This window comes from Caloenas nicobarica, chromosome 2 (assembly GCF_036013445.1).
Source record: "Caloenas nicobarica isolate bCalNic1 chromosome 2, bCalNic1.hap1, whole genome shotgun sequence".
Taxonomy (NCBI): Eukaryota; Metazoa; Chordata; class Aves; order Columbiformes; family Columbidae; genus Caloenas; species Caloenas nicobarica.
In genome coordinates, this window is record NC_088246.1 from 39,565,873 (window position 1) to 39,585,716 (window position 19,844).

General features: G+C 36.5%; 1 protein-coding gene across 1 annotated transcript in view; it reads left to right on the forward strand.

Moving 5' to 3' along the window:
- Positions 1-19,844, forward strand: part of KCNH8 (potassium voltage-gated channel subfamily H member 8) — a 189,685-nt gene that overhangs the window by 63,446 nt on the left and 106,395 nt on the right. Inside the window, exons 2-3 of the mRNA XM_065628355.1 lie at positions 1,623-1,856; positions 17,885-18,016. Of these exons, the coding sequence (XP_065484427.1) occupies positions 1,623-1,856; positions 17,885-18,016 (366 nt within the window). The remainder of the gene's footprint in view (positions 1-1,622; positions 1,857-17,884; positions 18,017-19,844) is intronic.

Genomic DNA, 19,844 nt, shown 5'->3' on the forward strand with positions numbered 1-19,844 from the left:
GACTTTAATGAGATTGAAGCAAAAGGTGAGTAACTGAAGCAAAGTCTTATGAGCAAATTGATCATTTAAAAACCTCAGGATTGTCTTGAAACTACTGAGATCTTAGCAATATCAGCCATAGTATTTTATCTCCAGGATAAATAAACAATAATGTAGCTGAAGCTGTTGGAATTTCATGGTTGTACAACTTGTGTCACAGTTAAGGTTAAAACAAACCTTTTCTTTTTTCAATTTTAGTTTATTAATTCTGTACATCCCTTCCGCATTCATTAATAATATATCATTATATGGGGATTAGGCATATCAACCTGAGTTTTCCATGAAAATAGTTCATTTTTTTTCTTTAAATTTATGAATACTTTTCAAGGGATTCTGGGTTAGTTAATACTATTTTTCCTTCAATACACGCACATGAATCCACATGCACATAATTCTGAAAAATGAGAGGTATCTGTCTTGGGACTAGACTGCTCCTAAGCTCCCGCTAGCAAGCTGTAAGGTAAACATTCCTTAATAAGCAATCAGCAAAAAATATTTTTCCTCCCTCAATGTGAAATGTAGACAGATTCTTCCCATAAACCATTTTGTTTGTTTATTTTTTCACTTCAAGGTAAGGAAACATAGGCAAGAAAAATGGTACGATAACTTCATATATTATTTGGAAGGAGTCTTCGTGCTAAGTTAAAAAGACCATAAAGTGCTAGAGCTGTTGATGTAAGCTGAAGGTGAGAGTCTAAGGTACAAAAGTTACAAAGACATTTTAGCAATGGATAGAAAAGAGCTATTAGGTGGCAAGGTTTTCCAAAGATTTGAACTCAAATTAGAAGATCATTTTTTGTTGATTGATGTCCATGTCAATATACTCTTCTTGAATTTATCATACATGTTAGTTGCATCTTAAATACACTGAAAAAATATAAAGTGCATTAAGTTGCAACATGGTGGTAAATCTTTCATGTGCTTGTTTCATATGGAAATACAGTGGGGCTCTGGAAGACAGCTGAGAGTGCTTTTGAATGATTTTTTTTCCCTCATGCTAAAAAAAAAAAAAAAAAAAAAAAAATTAAACAAAAGACAAAGAATTCCGTGTTCCATGTAGCCCCAGAATGATTCCCTTGCAAAATTATATAAAATAAATCCATTTGATTGTTGATAAATATCAACTTCAGCTTATTAAGAGCATACAGAGGTTGACATTTCTTATGACATAGTTGTGTCTGTTGAGACTACAGAGGAGTCTGAGTGGCAGCATAATATAGCACCTTTGAAATTTCTCCAAGACTTTTGTGTTCATCACCAGTCTTTGCTCAATTGGCTGTTTTATTGTGCTAACATCCATCCCAGAGGCATTTTTGGTAAATTATTCTTTAGAATGCAATGAGGCAAGCTGTACGTAGCCATGAGGAACCATCATATGAAGGTGTTCTGTGGACACTTAGATTTGGTTTCATTTCAGATTAATGATCTAAAAACAGAAGTTGCATTCTTGTTTGCAAGCAATTGGGACTTTGTTTTTAAATGTACATCCAGTTGTGCCTTCCTATGAAGCTAAAGGAAGTATTACGTTGAATGATATAGAATTCAGACTGTAATTCAAGTTTTCCTTTTGTGTTCTTCTACAGATAGTAACTTCATCCTTGCAAATGCTCAGGTGGCTAAAGGATTCCCTATTGTTTACTGCTCAGATGGCTTCTGTGAGCTTGCTGGATTTGCACGAACTGAAGTCATGCAGAAGAGCTGCAGCTGTAAATTTTTACTTGGTGCTGAAACAAATGAGCAGATGATTCTTCAAATTGAGAAATCATTGGAGGAAAAGGTAGAATTCAAGGGAGAAATCATGTTCTATAAGAAGAACGGTAAGATTTTCTTTCCTGTTTTGTTAGCCCCAAAGGATAAATATTAATGCATATAATATACAGTATGCATTTCTGTGTAATGATTTTAGATGCCTATAATCAGACCTAGAGTAATAGATTTGAATAAAGACAGCTGGGTGCACATTGAGACTACGTTTATATTAGTGTTACTGATTTTATATAACTATACAAGTTACAAAGCTGCATAGAAGAAATTCAGGGTCTTAAGCTGTATTGTGAGATATTGTGTTATCTGCACTGACACTGTTTTCTAATTTTTTTTATACTGAAATCCTTACCCCTTATTGCTGAAACTGTAATTCAAACATTGATATTAGTAATCACCCTAAGGAAGACAGTGGTTGAATACAATAATAATGGTTTTCAGAAACTATAACTGCTCTAAAATTTATACCTGATTATGACTTCAGTAAATTTTACATTGCACTGCCAAAGCTTTCACTCCTATTATCAGACATTTATAAAGATAATTTCATATTCAAGATGAGTGAGCAATAGAAGAAAGTAGCCTATGATACATACTCATCAGCTTTTTTCATTTATATCAGGCTAGAATTTCTAGGCATCTGTTTAGGCTATGTGTTTTCCTCATAGATCTTACTTATGTCTCTGCTAATGAAACATTTTCCCCTTGAGTATTATTCCTGTTGCATTAAATATTTTTAAAAGTTATTTTCTAAAAGTAAAAGGGATATATTGACAAGATAGTCAATGATTTAGGGTGTTATGAGAAGGTAGCTTCACCTTCCCTCACTTGTACAAAAGAGAAATGTTGCTTAGCTGGCTTGTGTTGATGACTGCTGTTTTTCACAGTATCAAATTTTGAAGTTATTCTGAGGATGCTGCTAAAATCTTCCTTCTCTTATCTTTCTAGGGAGGGTTGGGTGGAGGTGTGGTGGTGGTTGTTGTTTTTTAGCATTTAGAAGAGATTCCTATAGTACCTTGAACTCATGTTTCAGGAAGGTTGTTTGAAGAAAGTAGTTTCAAATTTGTAAATCATGTCTGTATGTATGGAAAAATAATCTTAATCCAGAAAAATAAGAACTGTTTTTCTCCAGTATTGTATAGTGATGAGTGGGCGTAATGAGAAGAGATTTCAATTAATGTAAAGTAAAGATGCAAAGCTAATATATTCATTTCACTCCTTGGTCCTGAATGATAAATTGTGATTCCTTTTCACTTTGAAGAGGGGCTTCAAAGGTATAATAGGTATGATTAATACAGGCAGAAAGAAAAATTGCAGATCAATTTGCTTATCAATGATTTAGCTGAACCACAGATAAATAGGTGTAGAGAAATTCTTTAGAATAAAAGAATTCCCACGATACATCTTGCTTGCATCCCTGTGTATAATTTGACTGGAAGCCATTCCAAGACATTTTCTGAGTATGAATAAAAAATTTCCCAGACTACCTATTATATTTTTCATTTTCATGTATTCCTGTACTATTGGGAAACAGAAATGAACAGGTATTAAAATAACATGAGACTGTTCTTGAATAAAAGAAAAAAAAAAATCTTGAAAACTAGCCTTGTTTTTTTCGGCAGAGCTACAAAGTGAGGACATCAAATTTGGTAAATCATCCATTTTAGCTAAATATTCTGGATTTGCTGTGTTTTGTTTTGTTTTCAGAAGAGAAATTGAACTTCTGAAGCAGTCAGGCTTAGTCAACATTGGCAGGGGGGGAAAAAAATAAAAAAGGCCTTGTTGCAGAAACATGTTTTTAAAATATTTTGAGACACAAGAACTTCGGGAATAATGGCCCTGAATCATAGAATCATAGAATGTCCTGCGTTGGAAGAGACCCACAAGGATCATCGAGTCCAACTCCTGTCCCTGCACAGGACAACCCCACAGGTCACACCATGTGTCTGAGGGTGTTGTCCAGTCTCTTCTTGAACACTGTCAGGCTTGGGGCTGTGACACCTCCCTGGGGAGCCTGTTCCAGTGCTCCGCCACCCTCTGGGGGAAGAACCTTTTCCTTATGTCCAACCTGAACCTTCCCTGGCACATCTTCCTGCCATTCCCTGGGGTTCTGTCATTGGTCACCAAAGAGAAGAGATCAGCACTTGCCCTTTCTCATCCTGTTGTAAGTAAGCTGTAGACCACAATGAGATCTCCCCTTAGTCTCGTCTTCTCCAGGCTGAACAAACCAAGTGACTTTAGCCGCTCCTCATACAGCTTCCCCTCCAAACCCTTCACCAACTTCATAGCCATCTTCTGGACACTCTCTAGCAACTTAATATCTTTTTTATCCTGTGGCGCCCAGAACTGCACACAGTGTTCCAGGTGAGGCCGCACCAGTGCAGAGCAGAGCGGGACAATCACCTCCCTCGCCCGGCTGGCGATGCTGGGCTCGATGTACCCCAGGACACAGTTGGCCCTCTTGGCTGCCCGGCACACTGTTGGCTCATGTTCAACTTGCCACAACTTGCCTTTGTTGAACTTCATGCAGTTGGTGATTGCCCAGTTCTCCAGTTTGTCCAGAGCCCTCTGCAGGGCCTTTCTGCCCTCAAGAGTGTTGACAGCTCCTCCTAATTCTGTGTCATCAGCAAACTTAGTAATTCCTGAAGTCCCAAGTCTAAGTCATTTATTAAAGACATCAAAGAGTGCTGGCCCCAAGATGGATCCCTGCGGAACCCCCCTAGTGACTGGTCACCATGACTGGACATAACCTCATTTACTAGAACCCTTTGAGCCCAGCCCATCAGCCAGTTGCTCACCCACTGCATTGTGTGTTTACTCAGTTGTGTGCTGGACATCTTGTCCAGGAGAATACTGTGAGAGACAGTATCAAAGGCTTTACTGACATCCAACAAGATCACAACGGGCTTCCCTTGGTCAGCTAGGTGGGTAACCTTGTCATAGAACAAGCAAGACTTGCCCCTCATGAACACATACTGCCTGGGAGCAATGATTGCGTTGTCATTTTAGATATTTTTCAATAACTCCCAGAACAATCTTCTCCATAATCTTCTCCAGGAATAGAAGTGAGGCTGACTGTATAGATACCTCCAGGCTTACCTGATATTGAAAATAATTGTCAATTGGGCTACTGCCCAGTGTAATGGCAAGAATATAGGTCAATGAGACACAAGTAACTAGCAACATCTAGTTGTCATAGGGTTACATTTCAGTGTCTTGTTAGGACTTTGGGGTGTCAAAGTGAAACTTTAGTCCAATATTCAGAGGTACAGCCTTGCTCTGTAGTCCTAGCTACAAGACCAAATGAACAATTTCAGGGATAACTTCAGGTATAGAAGTTCAGCTTCAGGGATAATTCTGAGGTCACAGAATAGACTGAAATGCCCTTAACATACTTCTTAAAAGCTTAATAATGAGTACAATTTTATGATAAGAAATGACTATGAGGGAAATAGATGTATGAAGACAATAACTTATTCTTGGTTTCTTCTTCTGGATTTGATCTAAAATGTAGAAGCTAGAAATTTGTAAATAATATTTCTCACCCCAGCCCCCCGCCACCCCCATGTATGTCTCCTCTTCTGAGAAAGAAATTCAAGCTTCCAAAATTGAATATGGGTTGATTTCTTAGTTGCCACATTTTTCAGTATTTTGTACTTGATTTAAACTCAGTTTAAACCTGATATTGTTTTTTATCATTAAATTAGACTGTTCATTCTAAACAAGTAGTGATTCAAGCTTGGTACTTAAAGCTCATACTAGTTTTGATCTGAATTTAGTAAGCTTGAATATAGGGCCTTTCACAGTTACTTAACCATCATTTAAGAGTTCACATAACACTTCTACTCAGTAACTGTTAGTTAAAGGAATGATCGTTATAACTAAAGCAACTCCAGCAACCCATATACAATCTCATGGAAGTTCCAAACTGCTCTGAGTTGACACTGCAGCAAGTAAGAGTGGCATACAAGGACTTGGGTAGGGAAATGAGTAAAATGGATTACCTGTCTGTGGGATGAAATGCAGGATTTCATTTTTTTTGTCATTTGGGTTTGGATCTTAGCAGAAGGATGATCTTCAACAGTTGTACTCTGAAAAAACTAGAGAGCAATCCTCCTGGAATGACTAGAAGTGGAACAACTAGGAACTTTTCTCTCTGTGTGTTCTCCTTTTGGCATTTTACCAAATCCTTAGCATAGGATAAACTGGCTGTACCTTCTCATCCAGGATATTTTCTGTCATGTTAGCACAGAGCAGTATTAGAACTGTGACACCAGCAAAAACAGGTTCAGAGAGAAATGTCTTTTGAAAATCCCACTCAAAATACACTTTTCATCATAGTTTCAGTATTTGTTTGGATTCCTCAGTCAGTTTCTAACTTTTTATTCATCACAGCTGTATTGGGTTTTTGAAGACAAACAGAAAAGGAAACTATTAAAAGACAGGAAATTTTATGATTGTTGACTTCTTCAGAAAGTTTTAAATTTATATAGTTTAGGAGATGATTTCTTAAATTATTTTTCTCTTATTAATTCTATGTTTTCTTCAAAACATCTGCAACAAATTAACTTGTCAATTATGATAATTGAATGCTAACTAACCTTTTTGAATTCAAGTGAGTTATGAGAAAATAACTCACTCACTGGATCTCTTTCTTTGAGTCATGCAAAAGCAGATGGACACTATGCAGAGGAACTACGTTTACACCAACTCTTCTTTTTCTCCCTGCCAGACCACTGCAGAAATTTATCAACAGCAAGTACATGTAGTTAAATAAGGTATTCACAATCCCCCAGACTGAAGTACAAATAAGCAGCATCGTGGACTTTTTCCATTTCTGTTGCAGCCTAAGAGGATGCTACAATAAGCCCTATAATGATTTACTTAGTCAAGTCTAAGCTCTCCAAGGTCATACATTGGTTCCCTTATGACCCCATCAGACTCATTTTCTATGTCTCAAAAATGATTTTGTAGTATTTAAAGAGATCTCTTCTTATGCGCAGCCTCTTAAGACGTGTCCTACAACCTTCCTTCATCGTAAGGAAATTGTCGTCTTTCTGTGTATGTGTAACTTGTGTGAAATGCTATGTAATCAGTGATAGCCACTTCTGATTTTATGGACTTTTGAGAGGCTTCACCTTGGTATTCATTGTATCTGTGCACTGCAGCAACAGGTATGTTTGTGCAGTCTTTTGTGGACAATTAAAAATCCCTGCTGTAAGAGGACGGGAGTGAGTGGGTGTTGCTGGGACCACCATTGCAAGTTGCCTTACGACTTGGCTCCAAGCATAGCTTGCTTCATATGTGATAGACCATGGGGACTCAAGGGGTGCCTTGTCATCTTCTACATGTAAACTGATTTAAACACTTTCTGAGGTATGTCTTAGGTATGTGCCTTGTAGTTCTTGGCCTATGAAGATTTGGGAAAGGCAGGCAGGATGCAGGTGTGAGTTTGGTTTCTGGGGGGTTTTGTTGGTTGTTTTGGGGGGGGGTTTTGGGTGGTTGTTGTTTGTTGTTTTGTTTGTGGATATTTTTTTTTGGTTGCTTGGGTTTTTTAATTTTAAGAGTCATATGATTATATCAAAGTATTTTGGCTCTTCTCATCAGTATAGGAGAACATGTGTTTTAATAACTTTGAATCCTTACCTAGAAGGTCAGGGCCAAGGTATTGTATCATTTCATATGAGTAGAGAAAAGGTGAAAGTCAGAGCCTCTTACCAAGTTACTGGATACCATTAGACAAAAGGTAATTTGAAGTCTAGGTGTAACAGTGTTCTCACATGAGTGGCAATGACAGCCACAGACAAATGAAATAAGTCTCAAGCCAAGAGACATCATCTATAGCCTCTGCAATGGTTGCAGTTGAATATTATGGTTGCAGGATAACAAAGACTCTGTTACGTCATTTGCAGTAAATGTGTGACTTGCATTAAGTAAACAAAGAAAGCTTTTTTTAAGATTATGAGCTTAATCTTAAAATTATAGAAGATTTAATTAATTGTAAAGAAATTTAAGGAAAATAAACTTCCTTTAAAATGAAACAAAATTAAGTTTTCTTAAAGCTTTTCTACTCTACAAAAAGTATTTTGCTCACTGCAGAAATGATATCCCTTTTTTCCATCAAGAAGCTTAGAAACCTACTTTTAATTGAAAATTAAAATATCCTGTAGCATTTTGAAACACAGGAGTTGTATGGTACCTTTTTAATATGAACTGACTCTCTGTTTCAACAAATCTTCTGAAATCCACCATGTGTTTAGGAAATGTTAAGCCCAGAAGTTAGAGAAGAGGAATTTATTAGAATTTTGTAACTGGAAAAAAATAGAAAAAAAAATTTGTACAGAGACATCAATTTTCTAGTGACGTCTAGTTACTAACGTAGAGGAAGTCTCTTGACAAGTTGCTTGGCAGGATAGTTCACAGCAACATGACCTCACTACTGCTCCACTGCTGCTCTGCCTTAAAAACATGGCCTTAAAAATAAGAAAGCTAAAAAGCTTTTGTGGTTGGTTTGCTCACATTATCTAAATTATACTACAAAATATAGGAGGAGGGGAATAAAAAGAACAAGCAATACTGAAAAATTAATCTGATGGTAATATCTAATTGCAGTATCCTGAGTCATAAACAATAATTTGTATCTTTATAAAAGCATCCTCTTTTTTTTTCTTTTTTCTTTTTCCTTTTTCCAATTTTATTTTTTCCTTATTATTTTTTTTTCCTCCCCTTCTGTATAGCTCAGTAGGCATTAGGAAGCTTCACTGATCTTTGGAAAGTCTTTCTCTTAAAAAGCAATATAGTTGTGGATGTAGACAGAAGGCATGTCATTATTTTCCTCTGTTTCACAACAGAAAAGGGAATTTTGGGCTCCTTTTCTGTCCAAACACTTCACTTGATTGACCCATAGCCTCTGATGAAAGGTAATGTGTAGCCTTGAAGTGTATAGGTGTTTTAGAGACAGTTCCAGCTTCTGCAGCAGAAGAGGAAGATGGGGCAGAGAGCTCTGGGGAGCCTCGGGTGAAGCAGTCATTGGAAGCCTGTGAGGAGAAAAAAACAAGGGGGTCAACTTCAGTTAGAAGAAAAAAAAAAAAAGGCAGTAAAATTCTTTCTGTGCAATGTGATCTAAAACATCTGAGATCTTTTGCTGTAATTTAATGAGGCTTCAACAAGACTACTGCTTACTGACAGCGCTGAGACTTTGTTTTGGTGACACTCGTGGTGACACTGGCTAATAGCTTTCAATAGCAACATGATTTATTAAAAGCATAATTCACTGAAAAAAATTTTTTTTCTCCTATAAGCACACTGATAAGTAAATGAATCCATATGAGAGTTTCCTGCTGCTTACCGCATTGTCACAAAATGACGGGCTCTTCATTGCTTGCAGATGCTTACAGATAAGTGTTTCCAACACAGGCACACTGGGCTTCCAGCTGCACTTAATATGAATGGCTCTTAATAACGCTGTATGCACTTTTAATTTTTTTTTTTTTAAGATATATTTCATCACTCTGACTTTTATACATCCATTTTTAGGAAGATATGTAGAAATTTATTTTGCAGTGGAATGTTTGTACTACATCAAACCAGTCACTCTCTTCTCTTCAAATTTTCTCCCAATTTTATGGTCACTCTGAGGCTGCTGATAGGCTACCTTTTATGAGCTTTAAATCAGGTAGTAGCCCCAAGGTGACTTGTATTGCCGTGCCTCACCATGATTTAGGCCGTTCTTTGGTTAAAGAAAGATCAAATTACAAGTTCTCCTGATGACTACTTGCCTCCCTTCTGCTGACATTTCCTTATTTTGTTCATGATCCGCAAATCCATGTACTGGATCATGGTGCAGACTAATTGCCACCTCTTGTACTGACAATTGCAATGAGTTCTTGCATTAGCTCCGTGTTTTTTTGGAAGAGCAGCAGGCGGCTCATGTTAGCACTATCTATCAAACCTGATTCAGCTAAGGAATTGCAAAAGCAGACTGACTTTATAGAGCAGTTAAGTAATTAAAAGGTTAAAACCTACTACCACCAACCGGTGGGGTTACCGTAGTTCTTTTCAACAGGCAGGCTCAGGGGCTGTTTAGAACATGTGCTCACATGGATTCAAGTGGCGAACTGGGAAGATTAATCCTCTCTACGGTGTTATGTAATTCCTTAGCGTGTGTTTCAAAACCCTTCTGTACAAAAAACATAAACCTGACAGGATGGAGGTATCAATCCAGATCCACAACTTGACCCCTTCTCAGGTCCCACCTGTAGCTCCTTCCTTTCAGAAAGGTGCCAGTGGGCAGCATGTCAAGTGCAGGTTAAAGTTCTTGAATCACAGGCTCAACAGAAAATTGTCAAACTTGCTTAAAACTGCTGGTGAATATTAACGGTGAAATTAAAATAATGTATATGAACTATAGAGGCACTGATACTCTTATTAATAAGCAAAAAACTCCTCCAACCTAACCTCGTGAGAAAAGCGATGGAAAATAAATGATCGGTTTCTAAAGTGGCGCTTTGCAATGTAAGCGGACAACTAACCAGCAGAATCTCCTCTTTCTCCATGTCATGTCTGTTGAAAACTTTATGAATAAGCATGAGGCTGTGACCAGCACCTCTCCCAGCACTGGGAGTCCTCCCATTCTGCAGACTTCAGACCTTCTGTTTTCAGGGACTGCCACTGCCAGAGACATCAGAATCAGGGTCACAAATATATCTTGCATAAAAATATTTTTGTTTATATTGTTATCACTTGTTATGTGAACTGAAAATTGGAAAATTATCAGTGGTAGTGATATGTTTTGGTATTGCTATGCTTTTGCTTACAGGAAAATTTGTGTCATCTTTGCAGGTTGTTTTTAAGAGAATAAAATGATGAGCTTAAAAGCACAGTAATGTCATTTGAGAACATGGTTGTGTTCAGATGAATGTGGGGTACACCTCACTCATGTGTCAAAATATCACATGCAATTTTGAAAAGATTAGGTGTCTTATAGGCAGAAACTGAAATTTTTTAAAGTGTGTATAAATACACTTTTTTCATATATATATATATATATACATATATATATAAAAATATATATGCACCCATACATACATACATGTATATAAGAGATCATATTGGCTTAAAAAAAAATTCTTGCTTTATTTCCAAGGCACAAAAGTACATCCCTCAGTCAACTGAGAAATCATATTTACTGCTGTGATTACATCTATATGTTGGATTAGGAGCTCTGAAAATCCAAAAGGAATAAGTACCATGGGCTGTAAACACAGTTCTAACAATAGATTTCAAAAATACAGTAATCAAGGGAAAGCAAACTTTTCTCGTTTTGGGATTGCTCACCCCAAAGCAAAGAAAAAAATTGAGTTCAATGGGAGAAAGTAAAGATTAGACTGCTCAGGAAGGATTGAGTCTGACTGGTTCTGAAACTCTTCATACGAAGAATATTTTTTAATGTTTTTATTTGTTTGTTTTGTTTGTTGTTGTTTGTGGGTATTTTTGTGGGTTTTGTTTGGTGTTTGTTTTTCTCACTTTAACTATAGATATTGGATATTTAATTCTATGAATAGATTACCTCAACTAGGACTTTCACAGCAGTTAGCTGGCAAATGCTCAAAGCTTTGTAATATTATGACCATGACAGAGTAATGATCTTTGGGGTGGAGGGGAAGATAAGTTGCAGACTGCTAATATTCATAAATCTGCTCTGAAGCCTTTTACATTTAAACAGAATGCATTTCACCGACTTCATTGAGTTTTTTAAATAATCCTGTGTATTTTGCTAATTGTTATAAATGTAACCTGGCAAATGTATTACATCAGGGAAGTACTTATTTCCTAAAACGCAGTTTTCTTTTCTAATCTGGATGAAGATAGGAAAAGGAAATTAGAGCAGACAAAAAGTAAGTAGTACACATAAGGATAATGAATGCCGCATGGCTTTAAAAGGAATTGCTTAGCTTCTCTGGTTTTGCTCAATGAAAACTCAAGTATAACTAGAGGATTTTGAAACGATGTTTCATTAAATAGGAAAAATAATGGAGTTATGAAAGGAGAGACAGCAAAGCTCAGTAAAGTAGGCTCAAATGTAGATGTGCAGAAGTCCATGAATCAGTTTGCTTAAAATGTGCACTGCAGGCTGTACTAGCAGTTGCATAAAATAAAAAAATGTAAAGAACACTAAGGATGGAATAGTCATGCACTCGAACTAAGATCTGCCATAACAGAGGCAGTCTGTGTCCACATAGCAATAAATGGAGAATTTGAGGTGGTGAGTTAAGCCCCTGTCTGCTTAACACCAGCAGTTTGAAGGAGAAGCAAGGATAGGAGATTGTTGTGCAGAAAAGTGTCTCTTTCCCTCTCTCCATCACAGCAGTAATGACAGAACAAGTCAGATGCACTGGGCAGAATGACACACCTGGCAGTAGAAGGAGCAGAGCATAGAGGGGGTATTTGTGGAAACACACAGAGGGGGTATTTGCACATTCTCTGATAAGGTGTGATAGATTTGAATAATTTCACATGGTACTCCATAGAATATGCAAAGGAATGCAGGGATATTTTTAATGGAAGTTTCTACATCAACTCCACAGGACTGTATCTTTTTTCTACCAAGTTCTTAGGATACCATTGTATTCTGGCTTAAGACATTTTGGAATGAATTTACATTGACTGTTAAAACTTGTAGGCAGAGTTACTTGCAGGATACAAGAATGACCTGTTGGCCACACAGAATCTGGGTAAACAAGTTCTAGAGTCTTCTTTATGACTCTTGTGAAAGTGTTAGCACAACCGTCAGTGATGACGTGTGTCAATTATCCGATAGCCTATGTGTGATCATGTTAGTTTTCTTGCAATATCATCAGACCAAAGACACTCACCAGGATACAGCACACAGGCTCTCATCCACAGTAGCAGAATTCAAGGAAAGAATGGACAGACTTTGTTAATACATACATGTGATTTTTGCAGAGATAATGGAGAAGAATGAGGTGCTTATTTGCTTAAAGCAGGAAAACCTTGCATTAGCTGTGTTAATTGATCACTGTCAAAGATATGATTTTTATGAGAGAGAAACTACTATAGTTATAGCTATACTTTTTCTTCCAGCTCCATTCCCTTTCTGTTTAGTTCAGTTGCAATTTTACGGCATTGTTTTCTTCTTTGTACTTTGCTCTCCTCAACAAAATGTTGACACCTTGTCGAAACCACAGAATATTCAGAACCAAATGTTATCAGTGACGCCAGAAATCTTTGGATGAGCTAATGAAAGAGCCAGTTTAGTTTCCTCAGGCAAAATCTTTGGCAGCCTGATCTGTCAGTCTCGGAGTTCACACTTTTTGCAGTGGAAAAGTGGAAATGATCAAACCAAAACTTCTCTGGCAATATCACGTATCCAGCAGCAGGTTTATTTTGCTAGGAATTAGTAACTCTGTAAATGAGACTGTGTTGTAATGTTAAAGATTTATCATCAACCTTATTGACAAGTTATTACAGTTACCTATATGGAAATATTTTTATCTTTGTCTTTTACATAACAAATCCCTGGAAATAGGGTGGTGTGTTTTAAGTTTTCTTTTGCATCTGCTTAAAAATACATTGAGTCTATAAAGTCAAGTATTGAAGTGTAAAGAACTGTGCCAGATTTATGGTGTCTTGTGCAACTTAATTCTGCCCTGTTATGCATAGACATCATGATAACTCTAACTTGAAGAGGGGTTTTTTTTGTGCCACAAGACTTGTATATCTAATATGTAAAACATTTACACTTTCTATTTTTTCTTAGGGTACTTGATTTCTTAGACTATCAAAGATTTCATTTGGTTAGTCTGGTATGTTATGTGCAGATGCAGAGCTTTGCAAAAGAGCTCTGCATCTTAATCCCTATTCTTCTCACTACAGAGAGGAGTAGATAAATCACAGGAATTTGTTCATTTGTTGTTTCCTGCCCTTGAGTGAAGGAAGGAGCAATAAAAGCTGGCTCAGTGTCTATCTGGAGGGTGGTGCGGCAAGAAGGTCTGGAAGTTGATGGTTGACTCATGGCTAAAAAATGAAGACCTAAGCTTGTCTTGCTAGATAAAACTATTCCCAGGCTACCTAGAGCAAAAGAAGAACATAGTTTTGCATCTTTATCACTGGTTCTAAGTAAATCATGGTAATATGTGTGGCTAACAAGATACTTACTGCAGAAAATCTCAATTAAAATTTTGAGGGGGTGGATGCAGAATTTAATAATTTTATTAAAGAATTAAATAAGCTTGTTGCCAATAATACCATTCCATTTCTGTATTATGGTACCTCTGCAATACCCAAATATGCACCAAAGCGTGTTTCATTGGTCGTTGTCTAGGATGGGCATAACTAAAGATTGAGTAAGTATTGCTGTACATTGAGTACGCATAGCTGATCAATAGGCCTAATGCTCTGAATATGTTCCTTGGTTTAAGCAGGCCTTATTTTCTGGTGAAAGGAATGCTTGCCTCTGAAGGCTATTGGCATCCTGATGGCATGGTTTTCTATAAAGTCTCCCTTTCAAATTCCTTGGTCTATTGACCTTTGTTTTGATTTCGGTCTGGGAACAGACTTCTAGCTGTCCAAGCAAGGAAAGGCAGAAAGGGTAGTGGAGAGAGTGATGATAAAGCACTCTTTTTTATGTATATATAAAAGGTAGACTATAACTAAATTACTTTGTGGTAAGATTATGCTTCATTTAGTCTCTTTTCTCCTTTCCTGTGATGTTCTTCTATAAGCCTTGAGGATATTAAAATATATTTTGAACCATCAGTTCATAATGCAGGAGAAAGATTAGACTGTTTCTTCAAGAGTGGTGGCTTGGAGCAATAAAGAGCGCCTAAATATCTATATCTGTATCAATATCTATATATCTATATCTATCTATATATCTCCATAAGAAATGTATTCAATAGACAACTCTTGACAATACAGAAAACCTTTGTATACATCATCTGAAGTAGGGAAGGAATTTCAGTTTCACAGATGAGTGCACTCAAAAGAACTGTAACAAAACAAGGTACTACTTTTTTTGATGAGTGGAAACTTCCTTGGCTTACAGAATTATATGATGCCAGCTTTCAGTAAAAGCTATGTAACTGATTGCATTGGATCAGTATATTTTTTCAAGAATTCTCCTCAATGGTGAAAAATATCACACTTCTGCTCCTGACAGAGCGCAAGCACATATTGACCTAGTCCTGACCCAAACTACTGGATCATCTCCTCTGGTCCTGAAGAGTAGTTCATATTCATCTGCTTCTTTCAGAGTAAAAACAGAAAAAGAAACAAACAAACAGCATAAATCAAACAAACAAAAACCACAACAAACAACAACAAAAAAACCCCAAACCAAACACCACCAACCAACCAAAAAAAAAACCCCACAAACCAAACAAACAAACCCCTCACAAAATAAACAAAGCCATCAACCAAACAAACACCCCACAATAGCAAAAAACCCAATCAATAAAAAACCAAACCAAGCAGCTCAATTTAGTGCTTCTGAAGATCGAGTGTATAAGTAATGCCAAGACTGACAGCTCCACCTTGCAGGGCACTAGCCTGGAACTCTTCAGAAGAGAAGTAGCCTGTGCATGTGTTGGGCATGTGTTTTCTGTAATAGTGCATGCCATTTTTTATCACTATTTGCATTGCTTAGTTAAAATATTTTCAGGTATATTTACAGAAGAGGAGAATGAGGACAGATAATGAGAGAAAATGTGATTGAAGAGAAACAGCAGATGACATTAAATGATGACAGGACATGGTATGATCTCAGTGACCAGTGTTCACCTGCAAAGAATTCAAATGCACTTCGATTAAACAAAAGAGTGAATGCATTAAAACATGAAACTATAGATGGATTTGTGTCTATTTGTAATGATGAACCATGTTACAATATCTTCCCTAAACCTACAAATCTATCATTTCGTATAATATTACCAGGTGTGCTTCTTAGCATAACTGGGTTAGGTTTATTTGAACATGGCTGATGATAAAGTTGAGAGTGATTTCTTGTCCGACTGAAACTACTGCTGGAATATAGCTGGGCAGAACGTAACTTTACAAGGAAGAATTTGGCCAGTTTAATAGTTATAAGGATTTTCTGTAGAGATCTCTGATTCAATTTTTAAGCAGGAAAGTAAAATTGCTTAATACTTCTTCTCTTCGAATGCATCACTTCAGATTGATAGAGTGGTGGCTCTCTAACATTTCTGACAATAACAGCACTGAGCAGTTTTTCCCAGAGGTTTTGATAAAAGAGTTAAATCTGTACAAAAATTAAGGACGGAAAATTAAACTGGGAAAAGGAACAGCAGAAACGTCTTGCTTCTGAAATAGGTTCTACCTTATTTTAAAACTGCTTCTTTGCTTTCTCTGTCTTCAGCCTCAAAAAGTGAATATGTAAACCCAATATAAAGCCAGTCTGATTCTTCCTATGATTTTTATCTCCTTCTCCAGCCTTCCTCCTGTTCCTAATTCTCCCTTTCCCTTCTTAAAATACCTTAAGTGCAAGCATTATCTGATGACTGAACTAGTAATGTTACTGTCAGAGCTGCCTGTCTGCCTCTTGGAAACTTTGACCAGGAAGGAGAGAACCAGATTAATTTCCTTTGAGGCATACTTTTGAACCTTCAGCTGTGGTGGTCCTTCAAAAGGAAAGCTGCAGTTTGTCCTCCCACGCTTGCCTGCAGCCTTCAACAGGCAGTCAGAGAACTTCCAGTTGAAAATTTAAATTAGAAAGCTGAACCGTGAGCACAGTGCATTCAGCTAATTTTCAAGACTGCAGAGTTGAGAAGAAAGAGAATAGAGTGGAAAGTGACTAATCTGCTTGCTCTTCCTAAGGACCCCTCTAAAGCTCAGTGGATTATTTGGCAGCAGTCAGTTGTGACAGCCATGGTCCGAAGAACTATTCCTGTTGCCTTTATGAATGAAAGTAGGCTCGTGCTTGTGTATGAATGCCAAAAAAAGTATGTTGGGAAGGAGCACAATTACGGAAGTGTAAAGACATGTCCAAAAAAGAAACGTAAACCTAAAAAAGTAATACTGTAGCAGTACTTACATATCTTATGAGTAATATAAGTAAGCTGATGGTGGGTGGAGGTAGTTAATGTTGATACTCCAAAATTGAACACAAAAGACTGGCACTGGGCAGAATTATCCTAGAATGGATGGGATTGGGATCTTGGGTGTTTGCTGAGATCTCTGTCATACTTCCAGTGTATTATCAGCACTTAGACATTCCTTATCTTCTGTTCTGAGTAGTCTGCATTAATGGCAAACTCAAATTGAACAACATACCTTGCAAACAGGACATGTGACACAATTAGTGATGATACCATTCATTTTAAGCAGTAAAATTATGTAGCGGGTGTGGGCAAAGATTGACATGAATTAAAAATATTGTCAAACTCAGTGTTGTCTAACTTAAGTCTCATCAAGGTGAACATTATAGACAATAACAAAGATAGCTGGTATTAATTTTATGGATGATGTGTGGTACTATAAATCTCACCATCTGTAACATGCAGTGAGTTAATTCTATTTCTATACTAAATCTGATGTCTGATTAGTTTAAATATCTTTGAATTAGTGGAATGATGCTCTGACTATCAGGTTGTTGGTCAAGAGATTTTAATGAGTATCCAGTCAGATGATAAAGGTAGAATGATTCTGTAGTAAACATGGAAGCTTCAGATGTCAAGTTAACAAAGTGAAAGTTATTCCAGTAAAATAAGCAACATCACTTGAGAGTTCAAAGGAAGCATGGTTTCAGAGGAGTAAGCAGCTTCATTAAACTCTATTAATGATCCCTGTAGATAAATTTTGCATTTAAATTAATGCCTTGCTTCTAGAGAGAGCAGTATTACTGAGCTTCAACCAATGATGCAAAGAGATTTACATGAGCTGAACATCTGTGATTCCCTGAATACTGACCTCCTAAATAAGAATTTTTTTTCAGAATTACGTTAGTTCTAGCGGTTCACTTCTTCTCCCGCCAACCCCCGCCGCCCCCCTCCTCGTCCTGCTGAAAGACATCTGTTTGAATTAAACTCATTCTTTATCCTTGCAGGGTCTTCATTCTGGTGCCTACTGGATATTGTTCCAATAAAGAATGAAAAAGGAGATGTAGTACTCTTTCTGGCCTCTTTCAAAGACATAACAGACACAAAAGTGAAGATTGCTGCAGAAGACAAAAAGGAAGGTTTGTGTGAATTGCAACAACATTGATAAGAACCAACATTGATAAATTTTTTGAGAGTCACACCTATATGAACTGTGTCTCTCATGTACACTTTTCAATATAGAAAACTCCTAGCTTTCCAAAGAAGAAATTAATTTATGACATAGAAAGATAATCTATTGTAGTTCTTATTTGTAATTTTTTTTTAAATTTACATATTGGTCCACATTCTGTAAACATGAAATCTAGAGGACAGCATACTTTGTCCTCAAAATTAAATTTGGTTTAATGTGCTGTGATTGAATTTATTTATTTCTGGATTTTCAGAGGTACATTTTGGAAAAGCTAGACCTTTTCAAGCATTCCTTATGTCAATCTGATTTCAACATGGCTGAAAGATGAATGAATGCGTTTTCATAATATTTTTCTCTAAGTAGAACACACATTTTTAGAAATTATTTTACCTATTGAGAAACATGACTATTCATGTGTTATCTAATTTTCATTACTTTATATGAAATATTAAGATTTATTATTTCTCTAGGAATATTCAGTGCTCTGAGAAATATGTTCTTACATTGATTTGCTTCTGAAAGGAAACAATGCAATGATTCTCTCGTAAATTTGGAAAAATATTGCGTTACGCTAATGATTCACAGTTGCTATAAAATTATTTTGACTCTGTAGTGTAGTCAAGTTTTGCTAAATTCTGGTAACACAGTGTTACAGAGCAAAGATAGTGTGGAGGGATGGAGGTGATGCCATCAGCATTGACCCATGTTGTGTATCAATGGCAGTGAACTTATTCCAGGTTTACATTTCTTGAAGGTATAGTGAACTAAGACTTTAAGGTTGCAATTTTTTTAGTGTCATAGGAACTGTCTAGAGAAAGTTTATCTGTAGAGGGTGAATGAATTCTGTAAAATTTCATTACTGTTGAATTTTCCAATCTGGTATTACTCTGGGATGTATTTAAATTTTTCACTTTGTGATTGCTATTTATCTCTGCATATCTCAGAAACAACATAGATATGGCCTTAGGACTCCTTTTCTCCTTACAGGTTTCTGAAGTAGGGGAACAATTAGGAGCAATTAGTATTTAACTTTTTCTGATTTTTAAGATTAGCTTTTCAAGAAAATAGTTATATTTCAGTTACAGAGAAGTGTAATTCAGCATTCTTTTACACTTCAGTACTTCTCTGTACTACTGAATATTCTTAAATCAACATTTATGCTAAAAATGTCTGCCTCTTCTGTACATTTGGGCAAATAATTTCGCCTTTGTCTTACTTTTGAAGCCCTGAATAATAGAGGTTTTGCATCCTTCACTTTTTGCACTGAACATATTTGAGAATTTCTGAGCTGGAAGGTTGAAGAAAGGCTTTGAAGCAGTACACAAGTACATTTTGCAACTTTTCCTTACATCTAGTTTCAACCAATCACTTCACCTCAAAGTAAAAAACAAAACAAAACATATTTTATCTATTTTCTCCTTAAGTATTAGAAAACATTTCACTTATTAAAGTTTTTAAAAAGTATTTTGTTAAAACATCGAATGTGAGGCCTTGTAGAAGAGAGATTGTCAGAACATCTGTGTTTTAAAGGCTAATGATTTACCTCATGAAACATGCACATTTTCAGCATGTGCTCAGTGAGAAATTGCATTTAGTATGCCAGTGATGACTTGATATAGGTATATCACTGACTACTTGTAAAATGACAGCTATTGTTTATCTGATAAACATTTTATAGCTGTATACTTATTTTAGGATGGATTAAAATGATCCTCAGCTTTTGATGAGGGTTCATGTCAAATTGTAAATCTAGGTAGATTTTAACTCATGTTTGC